Source organism: Auxenochlorella protothecoides (assembly GCF_000733215.1).
Source record: "Auxenochlorella protothecoides strain 0710 unplaced genomic scaffold scaffold33, whole genome shotgun sequence".
Lineage (NCBI taxonomy): Eukaryota > Viridiplantae > Chlorophyta > Trebouxiophyceae > Chlorellales > Chlorellaceae > Auxenochlorella > Auxenochlorella protothecoides.
Window position 1 is genome coordinate 208,328 of NW_011934206.1, and position 17,227 is coordinate 225,554.

The 17,227-nt window shown below is 64.0% G+C and overlaps 8 protein-coding genes across 8 annotated transcripts in view; 3 read left to right on the forward strand and 5 right to left on the reverse strand.

Annotated features, from left to right (window-relative positions):
• Positions 1–360: 360 nt before the first annotated feature.
• On the reverse strand, positions 361–1,548 carry F751_3102 (Guanine nucleotide-binding protein subunit beta-like protein; the record flags this gene model as incomplete). The annotated part of the gene is made up of 2 exons (XM_011398970.1): positions 361–1,204; positions 1,439–1,548. 2 exons carry the CDS (start codon positions 1,546–1,548, stop codon positions 361–363), a joined length of 954 nt encoding a protein of 317 aa, XP_011397272.1.
• Positions 1,549–1,995: 447 nt separating this feature from the next.
• On the reverse strand, positions 1,996–2,466 carry F751_3103 (hypothetical protein; the record flags this gene model as incomplete). The annotated part of the gene is made up of 1 exon (XM_011398971.1): positions 1,996–2,466. The coding sequence occupies one exon, from the start codon at positions 2,464–2,466 to the stop codon at positions 1,996–1,998; it is 471 nt and encodes a 156-aa protein (XP_011397273.1).
• A 149-nt stretch (positions 2,467–2,615) lies between these two features.
• Positions 2,616–3,943, reverse strand: F751_3104 (Pheophorbide a oxygenase, chloroplastic; the record flags this gene model as incomplete). Its single annotated transcript, XM_011398972.1, has 3 exons — positions 2,616–3,212; positions 3,291–3,570; positions 3,792–3,943. The coding sequence occupies 3 exons, from the start codon at positions 3,941–3,943 to the stop codon at positions 2,616–2,618; spliced, it is 1,029 nt and encodes a 342-aa protein (XP_011397274.1).
• A 486-nt stretch (positions 3,944–4,429) lies between these two features.
• F751_3105 (hypothetical protein) lies at positions 4,430–4,591 on the forward strand (the record flags this gene model as incomplete). The annotated part of the gene is made up of 1 exon (XM_011398973.1): positions 4,430–4,591. The coding sequence occupies one exon, from the start codon at positions 4,430–4,432 to the stop codon at positions 4,589–4,591; it is 162 nt and encodes a 53-aa protein (XP_011397275.1).
• A 226-nt stretch (positions 4,592–4,817) lies between these two features.
• On the reverse strand, positions 4,818–8,771 carry F751_3106 (Proteasome subunit beta type-1; the record flags this gene model as incomplete). The annotated part of the gene is made up of 10 exons (XM_011398974.1): positions 4,818–4,892; positions 4,988–5,074; positions 5,292–5,434; positions 5,624–5,835; positions 5,952–6,077; positions 6,783–7,072; positions 7,503–7,836; positions 8,065–8,261; positions 8,349–8,489; positions 8,667–8,771. The coding sequence occupies 10 exons, from the start codon at positions 8,769–8,771 to the stop codon at positions 4,818–4,820; spliced, it is 1,710 nt and encodes a 569-aa protein (XP_011397276.1).
• Positions 8,772–9,854: 1,083 nt separating this feature from the next.
• On the forward strand, positions 9,855–11,824 carry F751_3107 (hypothetical protein; the record flags this gene model as incomplete). Its single annotated transcript, XM_011398975.1, has 6 exons — positions 9,855–9,935; positions 10,098–10,177; positions 10,323–10,427; positions 10,607–10,942; positions 11,357–11,469; positions 11,676–11,824. 6 exons carry the CDS (start codon positions 9,855–9,857, stop codon positions 11,822–11,824), a joined length of 864 nt encoding a protein of 287 aa, XP_011397277.1.
• Positions 11,825–13,065: 1,241 nt separating this feature from the next.
• F751_3108 (hypothetical protein) lies at positions 13,066–13,879 on the reverse strand (the record flags this gene model as incomplete). The annotated part of the gene is made up of 3 exons (XM_011398976.1): positions 13,066–13,290; positions 13,409–13,552; positions 13,676–13,879. 3 exons carry the CDS (start codon positions 13,877–13,879, stop codon positions 13,066–13,068), a joined length of 573 nt encoding a protein of 190 aa, XP_011397278.1.
• A 2,533-nt stretch (positions 13,880–16,412) lies between these two features.
• Positions 16,413–17,227, forward strand: part of F751_3109 (Xaa-Pro dipeptidase) — a gene marked incomplete at both ends in the record, with an annotated part of 9,166 nt that continues 8,351 nt past the window's right edge. The window contains 2 exons of the mRNA XM_011398977.1: positions 16,413–16,754; positions 16,938–17,222. Of these exons, the coding sequence (XP_011397279.1) occupies positions 16,413–16,754; positions 16,938–17,222 (627 nt within the window). The remainder of the gene's footprint in view (positions 16,755–16,937; positions 17,223–17,227) is intronic.

The window sequence follows — 17,227 nt, forward strand, 5'->3', positions numbered from 1 at the left end:
ACCCTCTGAATCGCGTCATGAGTCGAAGCGTGCCCGGCGCGGGAAAACCGGGGGTGTGTACGGGCATGAGCAGCTACCCCCCACTTCCAATTTCCTGCAGGCCACTCGTTCCCTTCCCCTGGGGCCCCTCCCCCTTTTCAGGACTAAAAAGGCCTCCTGTCGTGTTCACATGGCCCGCCAAGCGTCTCAGTACATTGATCCATGGGGTCAATCACAAGTCCTGGCGACGGCTCACGCAAAGCAGGGCAGGCAGGCACCGGCGGGCCGGCGGCGCAGCGTGTGCGGCGTGGGCGGGCGCGAGGCCTGGCACACGCACGGCGTGCGTCACGCCCCGACCCCGCGCCCACCGCTCCTCTGCATTCACCTGCGGCCCACGGCCCAGACGCGGATGACGCCGTCGGTGTAGCCCGAGTAGAGGGTGGCGCCATCGGCGGACCAGGCCAGGGACACGGGCTTGGGCTGCTTGGCGGCCTCCACGCCCTCCAGCGGCGCGTCCAGGTCGTCCACCACCGACTTGTACTCCAGGTCCCAGATCTTGATGCCGCGGTCGGTGGCGGCGCAGAGCCAGTAGCGGTTGGGGGAGAAGACCAGGGCGTTGATGACGTTGCCGGCGTCCAGGGAGTAGAGGTGCTTGCCCACGGACAGGTCCCACAGCATGGCCACGCCGTCCTTGCCGCCCGAGGCGCAGAGCGAGCCGTCGGGCGAGACGGTGACGGAGTTGATGTAGCCGCGGTGGCCGGACAGGGTGTCGCGCAGCTTGCAGTCCTGCAGGTTCCACACCTTGACCGTCTTGTCCCAGGAGGCCGACACGATGAGCGGCGGCTTGGACACAGGGGACAGACGCACGCAGGACACCCACTCGGTGTGCCCCGCGGGCTCGGCCACGGTGAACTTGCACTCCGCCAGCGTGTTCCACAGCTTGATAGACTTGTCGCGGGAGCCGGACAGGATCTGGCGGTTGTCGGCCGAGATGGCGACGGACAGCACGTCCTTGGTGTGGCCCAGGAAGCGGCGGGTGGTGGTGCCCTTGTTCAGGTCCCACAGGCGCATGGTCCCGTCCCAGGATCCGGACAGGGCGTACTGGGCATCGGAGGACAGCACAACGTCCTGGACGTAGTGGGAGTGGCCGCGCAGGGAGCGGCGGGCGAAGCCGTAGTCCTCCTTCTCGCCGCGGGTCAGGGTCCACACGATCACCGACTTGTCGCTGCGATGGAGAGGGGGTGGGGAGTGAGGGTGAGGATTTTACGCAATCTGGATGTTAATCAGGCGCCTGAGGCCGCCTCACGCAAGGCAGGGATCGGGGGCAGTGCCGGCAGCCGCAGGGCGGGCCGGAGGGGCGCCTCCCCCCCTGATGCTGTCAATTCCCCTCTTCCCCATCGGCGAGGACACTTGGGTGCATAAATTACACAATCCAAGCATTGCTCTCTGCCCCGCGCACCGGGAGCTGGTCACCAGCAGGTCGGAGTTGGGGTCCAGGGGGGGGGCGATGGCGGTCACCCAGCCCCTGTGGCCGTGCAGCTCACCGCGGAGGGTAAGAGACTCAGCCATGATGATAGATGGTTTGTGAAAGAGGGGGATTCCGGTGAGAGAGGTGGCTATCAAGCAGGAAGGGCCCGGCCCCCTCCGCAGCCAGCAGGCTTCCGGGGTCGAAAATAGGGATGTTGTAATTACAGCACTGTCTGTGGCAGGCTAGCTGCAGCACAGCATGTGCATCAACTCGTCCCTGCATGGATGTTACCAGCTCATGCAGCAATCTCAATGGCGTTTACAAAGTGATTTCAAAGTAATGGGATTGGTACTGTCCGTCGAAAAGATGACTTTTTGATTCTACACTGGCTTGGAAGAAGGGCCAAAGAATGCGGTTGCCTGGGAGAAGTCGCAGGTGATAATTGCCAGAAGCCATGGATCGCTGATGAAGAATTGGACTGCATAATAGTCTGCGTGGGGGAAGGCCACACGGCCCTCAACGCTTCACCCCCACTCCGGCCCAGAGCATCAGACCGCCGCCTGCCACTCGCCCGGGACGAGGTTGCGCGGCAGCGGGTGCCGCCCCAGGTGGAACCTGCCCAGGACGTTGGTGGTCCAGGCCACGAGGAGGCCCATGGCGGCGCAGAACATGCCCGTCACCCCCGCCACGGCGGCCAGGGAGGTTGAGGAGAAGGTGGAGACGATGCCGTCGATGGCCCCAACGCAGGCCAGCCCGCCCACCACCAGCGTGGCCAAGCCACACAGCGCGCCCAGCGCGGCCGCCACCCCCCGGACCACCTTCAGGCGCTGCTCCGCGGTGCGGCAGCTCTCGCAGCGCGAGCAGTGCGACTCCCAGTGGTCCAGCAGCTGGGTTTGACCCAGGCGGGGGCCCGCCCGTGCCAGCCAGCCCTCGTCCTGGGCTCCGAAGGGCCCGCCCCCAGCCATTTTCTGGATCCAGGTCCGGAAGGCGGTGACCAGGGCGTCGGAGGCACCGGGCATGTGGTACACCGTGGGGGTGGGGGGGGGGTGGGGGGGGGTGAGGGGCTGTTGATGGCGCGCCGGGGTCGCCAGGGCAAGCCCTCATGTTGTCAAGGGGCACTCCCCCTGGGCTGCCCGTCCGTTCTGCCTGCCAGGAGGTCTCCATCGTCTCACTGGCCCGCACAGCCCACACAAACTCCCTCCCCCGACTCCCAGACATGCCCCCTCCAAAACACCCCCACCTGGCCCGGCGGCTTGGTGGCCAGTCCCGCCTTGACCACCTTCTCCTCCTGCAGGTGCAGGAAGACGACATCGTCGTCCAGAATCTTCAGCGCATCTAGGTGCGTGGCGAAGCGCGGCACCAGGCCCATGACCGCGGGGATGACCCGGTTCTTGAACTTGAAGGGCTGGCGCACGATGGCGCGGCACCGCCCCGGCGCGATGGGCACGGCGTAGACGGCGGTGATGTTGGAGAAGCCGCGCGTCTCCTGCGCCTCGATGGTGTGGCGCATGAGGTTGGGCCCCCGCCACTCAGTGGCCTGCGGCCCCAGCGCGCCCCGGCGCGGCCCACTGGGCCACAGGCCGCGGAAGCCGGCCTCGCTGCGCTCGGTGACCGCCAGGTCGGCGAAGCTGCCGCTGCTGGTGCGCTTGGAGACGGTGGCGTGGTGGGTGAAGGGCACATGCCCCGCGTCGATCACATTCTCGATCAGGGTGACCGCGTCGTAGGGCAGGTCGCGCCACATGTCGCCAAAGGCCAGCCAGCCGCCCTCGTCCAGCTCCGGCAGCGTGGGCGGCAGCGCGGCGGCCGCGCGCGCGTCGCCCGCGGGGCGCAGCATGACCCAGACCAGGCCCTGGGCGGCGCGGCAGGCGTAGGAGCGGGCGCAGGCGCGGGGCGAGGCGGGGTCGCCACCCTGCGGGATCAGGGTGCAGGCGCCGTCGCCGCGGAACTGCCAGCCGTGGTAGGCGCACTGCAGCGTGCCGTCGGGGGCCACACGCCCCTCGCTCAGCGGGACCAGGCGGTGGGGGCAGGAGTCCGCCAGGCACTGGTACTCGCCCGCCCCGTCGCGCCACAGCACGATGGGCTCCTCCAGCAGCGTGAAGGGGTAGGGCGCGCTGCCAATGTCCCTGGGAGGGGTTCACGCGCGAGCAGGGCGTAGGGGCCTCCGGGGTGGGAGGCGAGCGGTTCTGTGGTGGCCATGCAAGCTGCCTACCAGAGAAACCCCCAGCACCCTCCTCCCAGCCATAATGCTCGACATGATGCTGCACCAGGGTGTCCCGAAGGCAGATCGCTACAGCTACCAACAGCCATGTTCCCAGGCACCCGCGCAAGTCAACAAGTGGCTCACTTGGTGAAGGCGATGGGGTACCAGTGGTCCTTCCAGTCGAAGGAGGAAGCTCTAGACACTTCCACTGGAGAGTCCAGGGCTGGGGGTGGCCTCTCCACGACCTGTGGGATGTCTGCTGTCGTCGCAACCGTCACGCGCCTGGTCCTCCCCATGTGCCGTCCACATTCCTCCGGCCCTCGAGGGGCCCATGGCCTGCGGGCATGACGGGGAATGGGACTTCAAAAGGATTCTTCAGGCTTCAGATCTCCCAGGATGCTGCCTCTGCATGCTCGCACCCTCTCAGTGATCGAGAGCCCTGCGCCACTGCGGCTCTGGGCCTGGTGGAGAGGGGCCAGACTACAGCAGATACACTCGCATGGCCTTGGAGCTTCATCGCGTTCAATCTCAGAATGATGATGTCGAGAGTTGTTTTTGATTTGGAGCCATTGACGGCTGTCTGGTCAAGCAGGGTGCTGTTTTGGTCTCGCTTCATGCGCGTGATTTGGGAGACGCCCCCCCCTTTCTAGAGTTCACGGGCCCGCAGGGTGGTTTGGGAAACCCTCCGGCCTGCTAACCATTTTCACCATCGCCTAGAAATACGTAACGAGTAGTCTGTCGACATCCAATTTGGGGGAACGGGCGAAGAGAGTCGAGGAGCCATGGCGTACAACTGGCGCGCAGCAGAGAAGTGGCGCCAGCACCCCTTGCTCACCGGCAACCAGAGGGTGATGATGCCCGGATTGGGCATCGGCATCGCGGCATTCGCGGTGTACGTCGCCTTCGACAAGCTCACGGGGTCCAGCAAGGCTGGCCACCACTGAGGCGAGACAGCAGGAGCGGGAGGTGCAGGGATCGAGCACGCTGAGGAGTTCCTCACGCCATGCTGGCAGGGAGTCAGGCTTTCGTAGCTCATTGTGGAGCTCAAGATGTCGCAGCCATGCCTCTGCTTCCTGGTCAATTACCATGTCTGTGCTCCTCTGCCGCAACCAATCCCAGGGCATTCCCTCTTTTCACCCACTAGTGGCTGCGGTTGCACCAGTGCATGAATCAGTCGCGTTTCAGTTCCAGGGTCTGCACCTCCACGCCGTCCTTGGTCATAATGAGGATCTCCACGTCGTCGCCCTGTAATGGCAAGCAAACCGGGCAGTTGCTGTGAACTCCAGGCGGGCAGGTCTGACGTGATAATGCATCCCATCCCCATTCCCAGCCATTCGCACCGTGTAGATGTCACGCTCGCCAGCAGATGTGAAGGCGGACTTAACCAGGTCGATGGCGACCTCCAGAGGGAGCGAGCTCAACCATGGCTGCAGGGTTTGGGGGGGATGGATCAGCTCACAGCGGCCCCTTCAATCAATAACAGAAAAAGCAAGGCACCAAGTGTGCCATGGAGGCAGCTTAGTTCCTCAAAAACAGCCCCTCCAGAGCACACAACGCACGACGGCATGTTTCCCCTGATCTAGCAAGCTCGCCAAGCATCACGACTATCCCCTGCAAAGTTCCCAGAACCCACCCGCCCAGCACCTGTGGTGGCAAGAGCAGGGGCGACGCCGCCTTCAACTGGCTGTCCAGCACCGGCTGCATCAGCTCCTTCCCTGATCCCTGGCACCCGTAGCCCACACGCTCGTAGGAGCCGATGGCATCGTAGGTGTACACCGCGCCCCTCCCTGCATGGGTGGAGGATGAGAGCTCCACGCGAATCGGAGGGGATGGGCAGCAGTGGCATGCAAACCGGACTGCTGTCATTGAGTCGGCTGGTTGCAAATGACAGCCCCTCCGCAAGCGAGCAGTGATAGCCCATCGTTCCAACAGCATCTTCACAGCGACTCAGCTTTCCCTGAGCCCTCCCGGCGCACCCTCCTCATCCAGGCCCGCGCAGATGTTGAAGGTGTAATACGGGAAGAAGCGCTTGTAGTAGAGGGTGTTGGACAGCAGCTGCGCCATGGCAGGGCAGCTCATGGGCTTGCGGTGGTTGAAGGCATACATGACGTGCCGGGAGTGCAGCGTCTTGTGCAGCGCATCGCGGTCCGCCTGCATGCCTGCCGAGGCGATGACCACCTTTGGGGACCTGTCGGGAGGGGGGGTTGGGGGAGGGGTTTGATCCCTGCAACCACTTGGAATGCCAGTGCACCACTGTGCACAGGACTCAGGGATGGCCAAGGCGGGCTGCCCTGCTGCACGCACAGGCTGAGGATCTTTGACTGGTCGCGGGTGAGGATGGAGTAGCCGGTGGACAGACGCTTGCTGCCTCCCACGATGCAGTAGTCGTTGCCTGCGACCGCCACCACCGTGCCACCGTTGTCGTCATATCTAACGGGCACAGGAAGGAATTGGTGGGATGAGACGCGGGGGGGATGGTGGGGATACAACCCTGTGTGGATCACCGTGCTCCAGGACTCACGGGGACCAAGACGCATGCTCTTTCACTGCCGCCCCTGCAGCAGGAATGCTAGCTTTGAGAGGGATGGCGTGCGCCATAGATCCCTCCAGGCGCAGGGTATTGGGCTCGCCTGCGTCGGATCAGTTCCTTCGGTGCGCGTTCGGCCGCGACTCAAAGGGTGGAGCGTCAGCTGATTCTCTTGACAGGACGCAATGAGATGTACACAAGCGATGGAATGGTGTGACGATGCGCAGGATCCAGTCCGGCGATGTGAGTGTCGAGGTGGTGATCATGCGGAGCATGCTTCCCAGCAGCTTTTGGAGTGTCATGGCGGCAGGTGATCAGGTGGAAGTGGAGTCCTGCCCTTTCTCCAACGTCCACGCCGCCTTCCCCGGGATGTAAGGATACCAAGTGCCTGTCACGAGGTCCCTCTCCCTAGGTTGGTCAAGGCGGGAGAGCTGCAGCTGTAAGACGGCCCCCCCCTCGGCCAGCCGACCCACAGTCAACCAGAGCACTGGCTCCAGGGCAGCGGTGTTCCTGCAGGGCGGCCCCAGGAGGGGCTTGAATTCCAGAAGAGAGCAAGCAGCGTCAGTGCGCGGCGGCCTCGCTGGCCCCCCACCCATCCACAGACGCACTTGCTCTCAGAGGCCGGGAGCATGAATCCCGCTTCCATCGGCAGCCTGCCCTCCGTCATCACCACGATCTTCCCCCTGGCGGGCAGCGCACGCGGCTCCCCTCCACCAGCTCCCGCCTGCAGCACCATGACCTGCCGCCGCCCACGCTGCCCCTCGCTGGGCTGGACCTCCTGGCAGGGTTCGTCATTGGCCACGTAATCATACGTGGCCCACCACCCCCATGCGCTCTCTTTGGCCAGGCGGTACACCTCCAGCCTGACACTCAGCTTGCCCGCCGGACAGGTGTTTCCCTGCGGTAGGGGTACGCCACGAGGTAGTGCTCTGGAGGCGCTCTGGTTGGGATGTTTGGGGGCGCAGCCCGGCACCTGCATAGCACATCTATTACTCTGTCACCTGTGCACCCCAAGCACCCCGCGCCAATCACGTGACAACACCCACCTGGACCCCTGTAGCCTCCTGCGCCTCGCACGCCGCCTCCAGCGCCGCCGCCAGGGTGGGCAGACGCTGCCTCAGCGCCTCGCCGGCCGCCGGACACAGCACATGGGCACGGGCGGCGCGGCGCGCCGCCCCCCATTCGGCGCCCCTCAATGTTGCCGCCACGCTCGCTCGGCTCAGGGGGGCGATGCGCGGCGCGGCGCGTGCTGCCGCCGCCCGCCCCGTCCCCGGCGCCCCGCCCCAGGTGTCCAGCGCTGCGAGGAAAGCGTGGAGCGGGCGGAGGACCGGCATCTGGGTCAGCACGCCGTTGCCCAGCGGCGGGCCCAGCGCGCACAGCGCGGCGCGGCGCGTCGGGGTCGCGTCCAGCCGCGCCCGCACGCCCTCGTCCCGTACCGCGCCGTGGACGGTCAGCCAGGCCTGGACCTCCTGGGGCAGCAGCGCGCGGCGGTTGGGTGGCGGGACCGGGCGCCATGCGCCGTCCTGGAAAGCGCGGCCGGAGGGCGCGTCGCGCCATGGCGGTGCCAGCAGCAGGCGGCAGGCCAGGTGCAGGAGGTCCAGGGTGTCCATCAGGTGCGTGAGCAGGCTGGGCGCACTCTGACGCCCATGGTCAACCAGGTACCTGGGGGCGGTTGTGTGAAGGGGGTTGGGATGTCGAGCGGTCTGGCACCGGGGCGCCCTTTGATGAGACATGTGAGAGAGTGGGGATGCAAACCCTACCACGACGGTCTGCAATCGACGTGGTGCGGGGCATTGTGCACCGGATGGGGAATGATCACAGTTGCTTTTGACCCCATTAGACTGTCCTGGGCTTGCTTCCAACCCTACGCAGCCCTGCACAATCCTCCACCTGACGATGGTGATGGCATAGGTGGCCAGCTGCAACCCTGCCAAGTCCAGACCAGCGGCAGTCTCCTTGGTCGGTCCGTCTGTAGCCTGATCCTCGCCGCCCTTGCCTTCACCAAGACCCTGGGCGTCCACCAGTCTGCGCACACACCAGCCGCCCAGTTCCAGGAGTAGATCCTCGTCGGAGTCCTCCAAGACTTTCTGAGCCAGAGCACGGCAGAGCATGTGTCAGGGAGGACGCGGGCCAGTTGCTGGCTGCTCCCTGGATCAAACCCTCGCCCGCCCCACCTCGTGGAAGAATGCGACCTCCAGCAGGGCTGCCAGTACTCCAGAGTGGGACTGCAGGCTGTAAAGGGCGATATTTACAGTGCTGCACTCGCTTGCCTGAGCCTCCTCGAGCAGAGAAGGCAGGACATGAGTGCACCATGCCTGTTGAGGCATGGGCGGGAGGAGTTTGATGCAGAGGCTGCGGGTGCGAGCCGATGGAAGACCCATGCAGCGGTTGAGTTCAAGTTGATGCCAATACATTTCAGAAGTTGCGCCCTCGTCATCTGTCAGTATGACAGAATGCCCCTCGCCAGTTCTCACAGCTCCTCGCGATCATACCTCATGGCTTAGGAGGTCGGTGATCAGCACATCCATCTTCCCTGAGACGTGGAGGAGGTCCACCACCCACTCATCCTCCTGGCACCTAGCCTGGAGCTGGGCCATGGTAGTGAGGCGTTGAAGAGCATCGTGTTGTCGAGTCCAGGATGGTGAACCGATCTGCATGATGGGCTAGGATCGCATTGGCGGCGCTACGATTGGCTCGACGCTCTCGGCGACGCATGAATGAATGCATGATCGGACCTCCTTCGCGAATCAAGAACCAGTTCTGTCACCTGCGTCACATCTATGGCTCCTAGATCACGGATCAGCTGTCGTGCCTCGCTGATCTCCATTGCTACGGGAGACCGACGTCTACGATTGATGGGCCTCGTCTCGTCACAGAGGCAGTAAGGTATCTCGGAAGATCCTTACTGGCAGCATCACTGATGAGCTAAGCATACTGTCATGAACTTGAGTTTCCATGGAGATTGTCTTGGATCACTTGTTCCGTCAAGGTCTTCACGGGGAATCGCAAGAAAACCATCCTAGTCAACCCCGCATTCATCGCGCGCGTGCATCCCGGCGAGCACTTCAGACACAGTCAGTGTCGACGATTCCCGGTGAAAATGTGCATGCAGAGCTTAGCTTTAAGCTAACCAATCATGCGCACATAACCGACCAGCGTTTGCACAACATCTGCCACCTTTTCCCAGCAACCACCCTTCCCACTTCACTGTGCTATCGGCTTACAGTGGGAGCTTGGCCACTTCGCGACTACCATATTCACAATTCTTTTAGATAATCTCTGGCCTCTTCTGCTATCGCGAGGAGCTACCTGAAGATCCCAGGGCCCATAGCACGTCGCTGAGCATGGCACCGCACCGACCGCCCCCGCGCGAGCCCGCCCAGCAGCAGCAGCAGCAGCAGCAGCAGCCATGGGGATATGGTTTCTCCCCCGGAGTCATGAGCTGCATGCCGGCCGGGATGCAGTTCCGACCCCTGCAGCCCACCCATGCCCAGGCAGCACTGTTTGTCCACCAGCAGCAGGCACAGCAGGCACAGCTGGCGCAGCAGCACATGCAGCAGCAGCGTGCCTTCATGGCAGGTCCGCCCCCGGGGGCATACATGATGCCGCAGGCTCCCATGATGGCAATGAGTGCGCCCTGGGGGATGCGGCCCCTCCAGCCGCCGCCTCCACCCCCGTCGATGCTCACGCCTGGGCCAAGGCCGCAGCACCACCTGGTATCGGCCCCGCCGCACAAGCGACAGAAGAAGAGCAAGGACAAGGTGGGGCGCCGGGAGTGAGTGGCTTCTCAGAGCGCTGGGTGTCTGCTCCGAAGGCGCCCGTGTTTTTGTGCACTGTGCATCTGGCAGGGAGCATGGCCGCTGGTGCTCCCCACTCAGGGAGGAAGCAGGTGCTGAACAGTGTGCGCATGCCCTCCACCATAGGTGCTGCCCTTGGAGCCCATGACGGAGGAGCCTGCGGTGCGTGAGCCCAGAACAGCAGCAGAGAAGGAGGAGATTGAACAGTGAGCAGGGTTGAAAGACCCCATCAGGGGGAAATGCTGTGGAGGCTGAAGCTATGCGGGTTTCCCTTTTCAAAAAGGATGTTTCGGGATCTCTGCTGACTCTTCGACCAGCACTCATGTTTTTCCGATCCTCCCTGCCCGGCAGGTGGAAAGCGGAGCGGAGAAAACACTTCCCCACCCGCGAGAACCTGGCCAAGCGGGAGGCGGAGGGGAAGGCGCGTGCCGAGCGCGGGGAGCAAGAGCTGCAGCGGTGAGGCGGCGGCGGGGGCCACGGTCGGGGCTGGCGGGAGCTGGCCTGGCTCTGGCTACAAGGAAGCATGGCCTGTGCAGCGCCGCACTGGTCGATGTGACCCACGCAGGCATGTGCTCAGGAATGGCATGGAATTTCATCCAAATGATTTCCCCTCCTCTACACCACCGAGCACACAGGCAGGAAAGGGCTGCCCGTTTGCAGGAGATCCTGCTCAAGCAGCGCGAGCTGGGGGTCGACAAGCTGGCAGGGACCCAGGATCTGATGGCCGAGCTCGGGGGCCATGGCAGGGCGCCGGGAGACCGAGGCAGGGCCAGGGGCAGGGGCAGGGGTCCAATGTCCAGGCGGCCCCACCCTGGGCAGGCGCGGGAGGAGCGGGAGGGACCCAGCGGCCCCCCTACGGAGCCTGGATCTAAAGTTGAGACTGCACAGGGGCTCGCCGGGCTCGTAGGGTACGACAGCGACTCGCTGGCGAGTGGGCAGCCGGAGGAGAGGGGCCGCGGCGAGGCGGCTGGGTCAGGCCCGAGCGCGGTTGAGGAGCGGTACCGGCGGGAGCGGGAGCAATACCAGCGGCAGCAGGAGGACTTCCAGCGGCGACGAGGGATGGGAGGGGGTCGTCGAGGCACGGCTCTGCCCGGCGGGAGGGGCGGGCGAGGTGGAAGGACTGGTCGGGGGGGTGTTCCCTCGCGCCAGCCGCCGGCGCCACGACTGGGCAAGCCAAGCCTGCTCCACAAGCTGTTTGCCAAGGAGATCAGGTTGGGGGGGTTGGTATGGTGGTGACCCTGGAACATCCGTGCTGGTGAATGTGCTGTTAGCATTTCCATGTTTGTTCAGCTGCTCATGAATGGTGATAAGGAAGGGGCTCGTGTGCCTCGCAGAATGCCGACCCTTTCAGTTATGTTTCCTTTGCCCACCCTGTGAACGCGTAGGCAGGATCACAGCTACGTGTTGCAAGCCTTCAGATTCTTCGTGCAGAACGAATTTCTAGCGGACTGGGTGAGCGGCAAGACGGATCTCATCTTTCCCGAGGCCCCCAAGCCAGGTGTGGTGAGGGAGGCTTGACATGCTTCCGGGGTGCTGGGATGAGGGAGTTTTCATCAGTGCCAGGTCAAGTCAGAGGCATTGGTTCTTTTGCTGCTCAGTCCTTCAGCTCCAGATCCTGAGGTGCCACGACGAAGGTGAATATGCTTTGCGCCCAAAAGCTGCTGCTTTGATCATGCCACTCCCTACATAATTTTCGGACCGCAGAGCCTGCCAAGCAAATCTCGAGCATTCTCGAGGAGGCAGAGGCTGATGATGACGACCTGGTTACCGACATCTCTGGCACCGAGGCTTCTGGGGAGGAGGATGGCGAGGAGGATGTGAGTGTGATGGCACTGACACCGAGTTCCTCATGACTGACTGCCCGACTGGGTTCCTGACACCATGCGAGGTGTGGATAGCTGCCTCAGGCCTTCCTGGGTCAGTACTGGGTGTTCAGGCAGCAAGGGTGACGGAGCTGACAGGGATTGGGACGACATTCAGCCTCAACAGCAAGGTGCAATGCTTCAGTGGCATGTCCTTGGCCTGGGCTGCAGTATCTCCCAGGATAGCTGGGCCCGAGAAATGGGCACAAACTCTGCCGACCCTGGCAGCCGCCAGCTGGCGCCGCGCGACCTGTTCAACCTCTCCTCCAGACCACCAGGGTGGCTGGCCTCCACCTGCACAAGGGGAAGAAGCAGGGGAGGCTTGGGCACACTCGCGGTGATCCACAGTCAACCCCTCAAGTTCCCACCGCCAGGCGAAGAGGCAGGTCACCGCATCGGATGCAAACACACCCATTCCCACACACCGCCGCATCGGCGTGGTGGACCACCTCCACTCCGCTTGGGTGCTGTATTTGCCAGGTGTCGACCTCGCTGTACCAGTACTGCTCGGTGCCTGGGGCGTGTGGGGGGTTCCAGGACAGTCAAGCCCATATCTTTGACAACCCACCATATGGCACCACCATGCAAGCAGAAGGGGTGCAAACCATGCCCCAAGTACGCATGTGAGGCCAGCCCTTGTGCTCCAAGACCGTGTGACCCACCATCCGGCAGCTGCCGATGGATGTCACCGTTGGAGAAGCGAGTCACAGTGCAGCCCTGCTCAGGGTCCGAAGTCGCTGCCTGCGTCCATTTCCCATATGAGGTTTGAGACAGTGGTCTGCAATCAGCTCCAGCAGTGGAATCTGCAGCGCAGTCATGGTGGCATCCTCTTGCAATCTCTGCGCGGCCAAATGCATGGGCAGGCCCACTGCCGCTGGGGGAGCGGTCGGTCACCCCCTCGTCCTGGCGCCAGGCAGGAGCGTGCGCCGGCTCGCAGATGGGATCAATCGCTGGGCCCTTCCCACCACCCTGCTGCCCTGTTGGGCTGCGGCCGCCCTCCGAGCCGCCCCTCCCCATCCCGCCCCCTCGGAAGGTGACACCCCGTCGGCTTGGCGAAGGGTCCACTCCTGAGTTCAGCGTTTCTGCTGCCAGACGCCCAGACCTTGCTGGCAGCACCGCCACCCCCTTGCAGGCCAGCCTCCCTCCATCAGGCACAGGGTTTGCTGCCATCTGGGAAGCACTGCAGCGGGCACACCGCGGGCTCTTTTGCTCCCTGCTCCCCACTTCTCGCATCATTTCCTCCAGGCGGGCACACCGATCCTGGAGGGCGAGGCGATTGGCAACTGACCCCTAGGCACCATGTGGGCATCGTGTACACCCTCCTCAGCAACCTGTTTCGGCCCAACCCCATCCCCGCGCACCTGCGCCTCGGCCAGCTGGCGCTTCAGCCGCTCCTCCACGAGGCGATGGCGCGCGTCCCGCGCCCTCCTTTCCTGGCGCTCCTTCTCCAGGACCTCCTGGGGGAGGGGGTGCGTGGCAAGCCTGCTCACAGAGTCTGGGCCGATGTCAGACGGAGATGCATGGCATCAGTAGCCCGACCGCTCTGGGCTTCGCTCACCCCCTCCTCCTCCACACCTGGATCTCTGCCACCTCGGCCTTCTGCCGCCTGGTGGGCAGCTTCAGCAGCGCCCGGCCCTGCTTCTCCAGCACACGCCGCTCTCGCTCCAGCCGCCGCATCTGCTCCGCCAGCTCAGCCTGGGCGGCCGCGTCGGCACTCGCCTGTGGACACAGGGTCTGGCGCTGCTGGAACGGAATGCAGGGCGCTGCCAGCGGCTTGACTCGAGATGATCGGCTCCACTCGCGCAGCCATGGTGTCCCCCCTCAGGACCCGCTTGCACCCACCTTGCGGGTTGCCCAAGCCACCTTCTCCCGCTCCATGAGGTCGGCCTCCTGGGACAGGCGCAGCCTGAGCTCCTGCACCCGCTGGCGTTCGGAGCCCAGCTGACGCACCTCCTGCGCCAGCTGTAGCAGTGTAGGGTGCTTCGTGCTCAGTGCAGGTTTCATCGTCAGAGTGACATGCCGGACGGCAATGGAGGTCGTGAGCATGGTGCACTGCCACACCGCTGGCTGACCTCCTGGACGAGGGTCTCAGACTCGGGGGTCGGGGGCCCAGCAAGAGGAGTCGGAGAGTTTCTGGCTGCATCCTGGTGGTCAGGCTGTGGGCGATGCAGATGGAAAGATGGGTACCCGACAGATGAAGCAACTGGACATCCTGTTGCTGGCATACAGATTGGAGTTGGAAGACTCGGTACGCACTGTTCTCGGAGATGCAACCATGTACATCAGTCACACACGCACCATTACCTCTCGCTGTACCTGTTTGTGAAAACCACCTTCTGTCTGCTGTGTGCACACTGCCTTGGGTGAGGCGTTCCTGGACAATGGCACACCATGGCTGTCTTGATGCTGATTACCAGTCCGCTTACTGCCGGCCTCTGACGGCGAGGGGGAGCCAAGGCGCTGCATGCCTTGTCTCTCATGCCTCTGTGTGTGCTGAACAGGAACATTGCCTTTCATGAACATGGCCCTGAGGAGCCATCACCAGCAATGCCATAAGGTATAATCGCGGGCAAATGCATGCTATTGCAAACTTTCATCCAAAAATTACGATCACTACAGCACCTGAACCCACCTGTCGATCCTCCTTCCGCGGTGGAGAGGGCAGCCCCAGGGAGATCTTGACAGTATGGCTCCTGCCGCTCAGGGACGGCGCATGATGCCGGACTAAAACATCACACTCCTCATCCGAAACCTCTTTCTGGGACGGCGAGTGTTCCTTCATCCCAGACCGACTCCCTCCTTGCATGCCCCGATCCATGCTCGTCCTCGGTGTGACTGACTTGGAGAAGTCCATGACATGGCCTCCTCTCGGGATGTACCGGCGGCCAGTGCGCACGGCATCCTGGCGTATGGCCCACCCATCTCCGCTACGTAGAAATCTTCGCGACTCAGATGGCTGTTCAAAGGTTGTCGTCGTGTGTGAGTGCGGCATGGCATCGGGCAAGTCGGTCGGTGGCTGCCGAGGACAGTCCCGTCCGGAGCAGCTCCGATCTGGCTGACTGCCAACTTCGATGCCCTGAGCCAGCTAGCACCGTTGTTTACAGCATGGATATGTTTTTTGATGTATCGAAGAAAGATCACTCGTATCTCATTAGTTAGAAATACACTCATGCCAAATGAAAAGCTCCACAGAGGTCAAGTCAAACAGAGTGAGGAAGGAAAGCAAGGATTCTCAGATCCGCTTCGGCGGAGGAGACGACGAAGTAGATGGCCAGTATGGTCGCGTCCCGTCTTAGACATACCAGCAAGATAGATATCGCCCCTCGTTCTCACCGGAGTGTTTGGCAGCAAATAAGGAAACCCAACTCAGCAAAGCGCGGCCGCAGGCTAGCCTGCCCCCGTGGGATCCCAGGTGGTTGCCGAGCATCTCGTCTCAGCACAGGCCAGCCCACCTCCCAGCCCAATTCTGTCTTCTGGCAGCAAGGTACACCATTGTGTCTAGCGAGGATCTGGGGTGCTTGTATTGCTGAGGGTCTGGATCTGGACAGCTGTTGAGATGCAGCGAGCCTTACCCGTACGCGGAGCTCAGTGGGCCACTTGGGGTCCCACCTTCGCGGACAGCCGCGCGTCTGTGGCAAGCACGGGGTCACGCCATCTCCACGCTTCGTTTCTCATAAATTGGGACATGCGCCGGGGCCCAGTTTCGCTGAGGCACCCCCGCGCTTGCCAGATCTGGGATGCGCCCAGCTGCCGAGCCAACACCTTTTTCTCCCGCCGCCCTCCCCTTGCAGGGCCCGGGCAACATGACTGTGCCGGAGGTCGTCATTCCCGAGGCCGCCTATGAGAACGTACGTACCGGGTGTGCCCCGGGGCTGCGGCAGCGCCCGGGGTGGTTTAACGGGGCCTTTGAACTGCCATCTTGGAGGCTTGTGTCGACTGCACCGCACCCATGCCTGTGCGTCCCCGCCCTCACCCGTCCTAACCCCCCCCCCCATCCCTTCCCCCGCAGGGCACCGGCTTCGCCAGGCAGGAGCCGTCCACGCCCAGTGGGCGCGCCCCGCTGGGCGGGGGCGAGACGCCCGGCTCCGTCCCGCGCAGCCCCGCTCTGGACGGCCTGGCGGACCACGCCGACCGCTTCCAGCTGGACGCCTTCAACCGCGCCCGCCTCTCCGGCTCCTCCGGCAAGGGCCTGGGCCGGCTGCTGGGCTTCGCGCGCAGCCCGCGCCCCGCCGCCGCGGCGGCGTCGCCCGGCACGCCCGAGCACCTGACGCTGTCCACCGACGACCTGCTGGTGTTCAGCGAGGAGGGGCTACCCACCTCCCTGCTCAAGCATGGCTCCGACAACGCGGGGCGTGCGGTGAAGATGTTCTCCTCCATCCTGACCTACCAGGGCGTGCACGGCGACGCGCTGCCCCCCCTGGCCGGGCTGGAGCTGATCCAGAAGCTGCTGCACCAGGGGCTGAAGCGCGCGGAGCTGCGCGACGAGCTCTACATGCAGCTTATCAAGCAGACGCGCGGCGGCCCGGGCGGCGCGCCCACCCTCCGCGCCTGGCAGCTGCTGCTGGTGGTGGCCGCCTCCATGCCCCCCGGCCGCGACTTCACGGGGCTGGTGTCAGAGTACGTGCACACCGCCAGCCGCGATGAGGCCGAGGACGAGGGCGTGCGCGCGCTGGCGGCCCGCACCTGGGCTGCGCTCAAGCGCACCACCAAGGCCGGCCAGCGCCGCACTCTGCCGGAGATGGCGGAGATCGATGCGCTGCTCAAAGGCGTGCGTGGCGCCACCGTGGTCTACTTCCTGGACGAGACCTTTGAGGAGGTGGCCTACGACATGAGCACCACCGTGGCAGAGGCCGTGGAGGCCATTGCCTCCCAGATCAAGCTGGAGCACTACCAGACCTTCAGCCTCTTCTCCGTGCACAAGGTGGGTGGGTGGGTGGGGTGAGGAGGGGTTTAGTGAGGAGGTGGTGGGAGGATGAGGTGGGAGGGGATGGAGCCACGGGCCTGTGCCAACTCTGCGGTGGCACCCCCATCCCTGCATCTGATGTTGCCCGGCCACGCCCATCTCAATGCCCCCTCCCCCCATCCCCTCGTACGCAATCTGCAGAGCAAGGGCGGGCAGCCGCAGGACACGGTGGGCGGCGGGGACGAGCAGGTGTCCCTGGACGACACGCGCTACATCGCCGACGTTCTGTTCGACTTCAAGGCGGCCAAGGCCAAGGAGGGCACCGCGCCGCGCCTGCTCTTCCGCAAGAAGATGTTCCGCGAGACCGACGAGGCCATCACCGAGCCGCGCTTCATGGCCCTGTCCTACATCCAGGCCCAGCACGACTACCTGGAGGGACAGTACCCCGTCATCCGCGACGACGCCGCGCAGATGGCGGCCCTGCAGGTGGG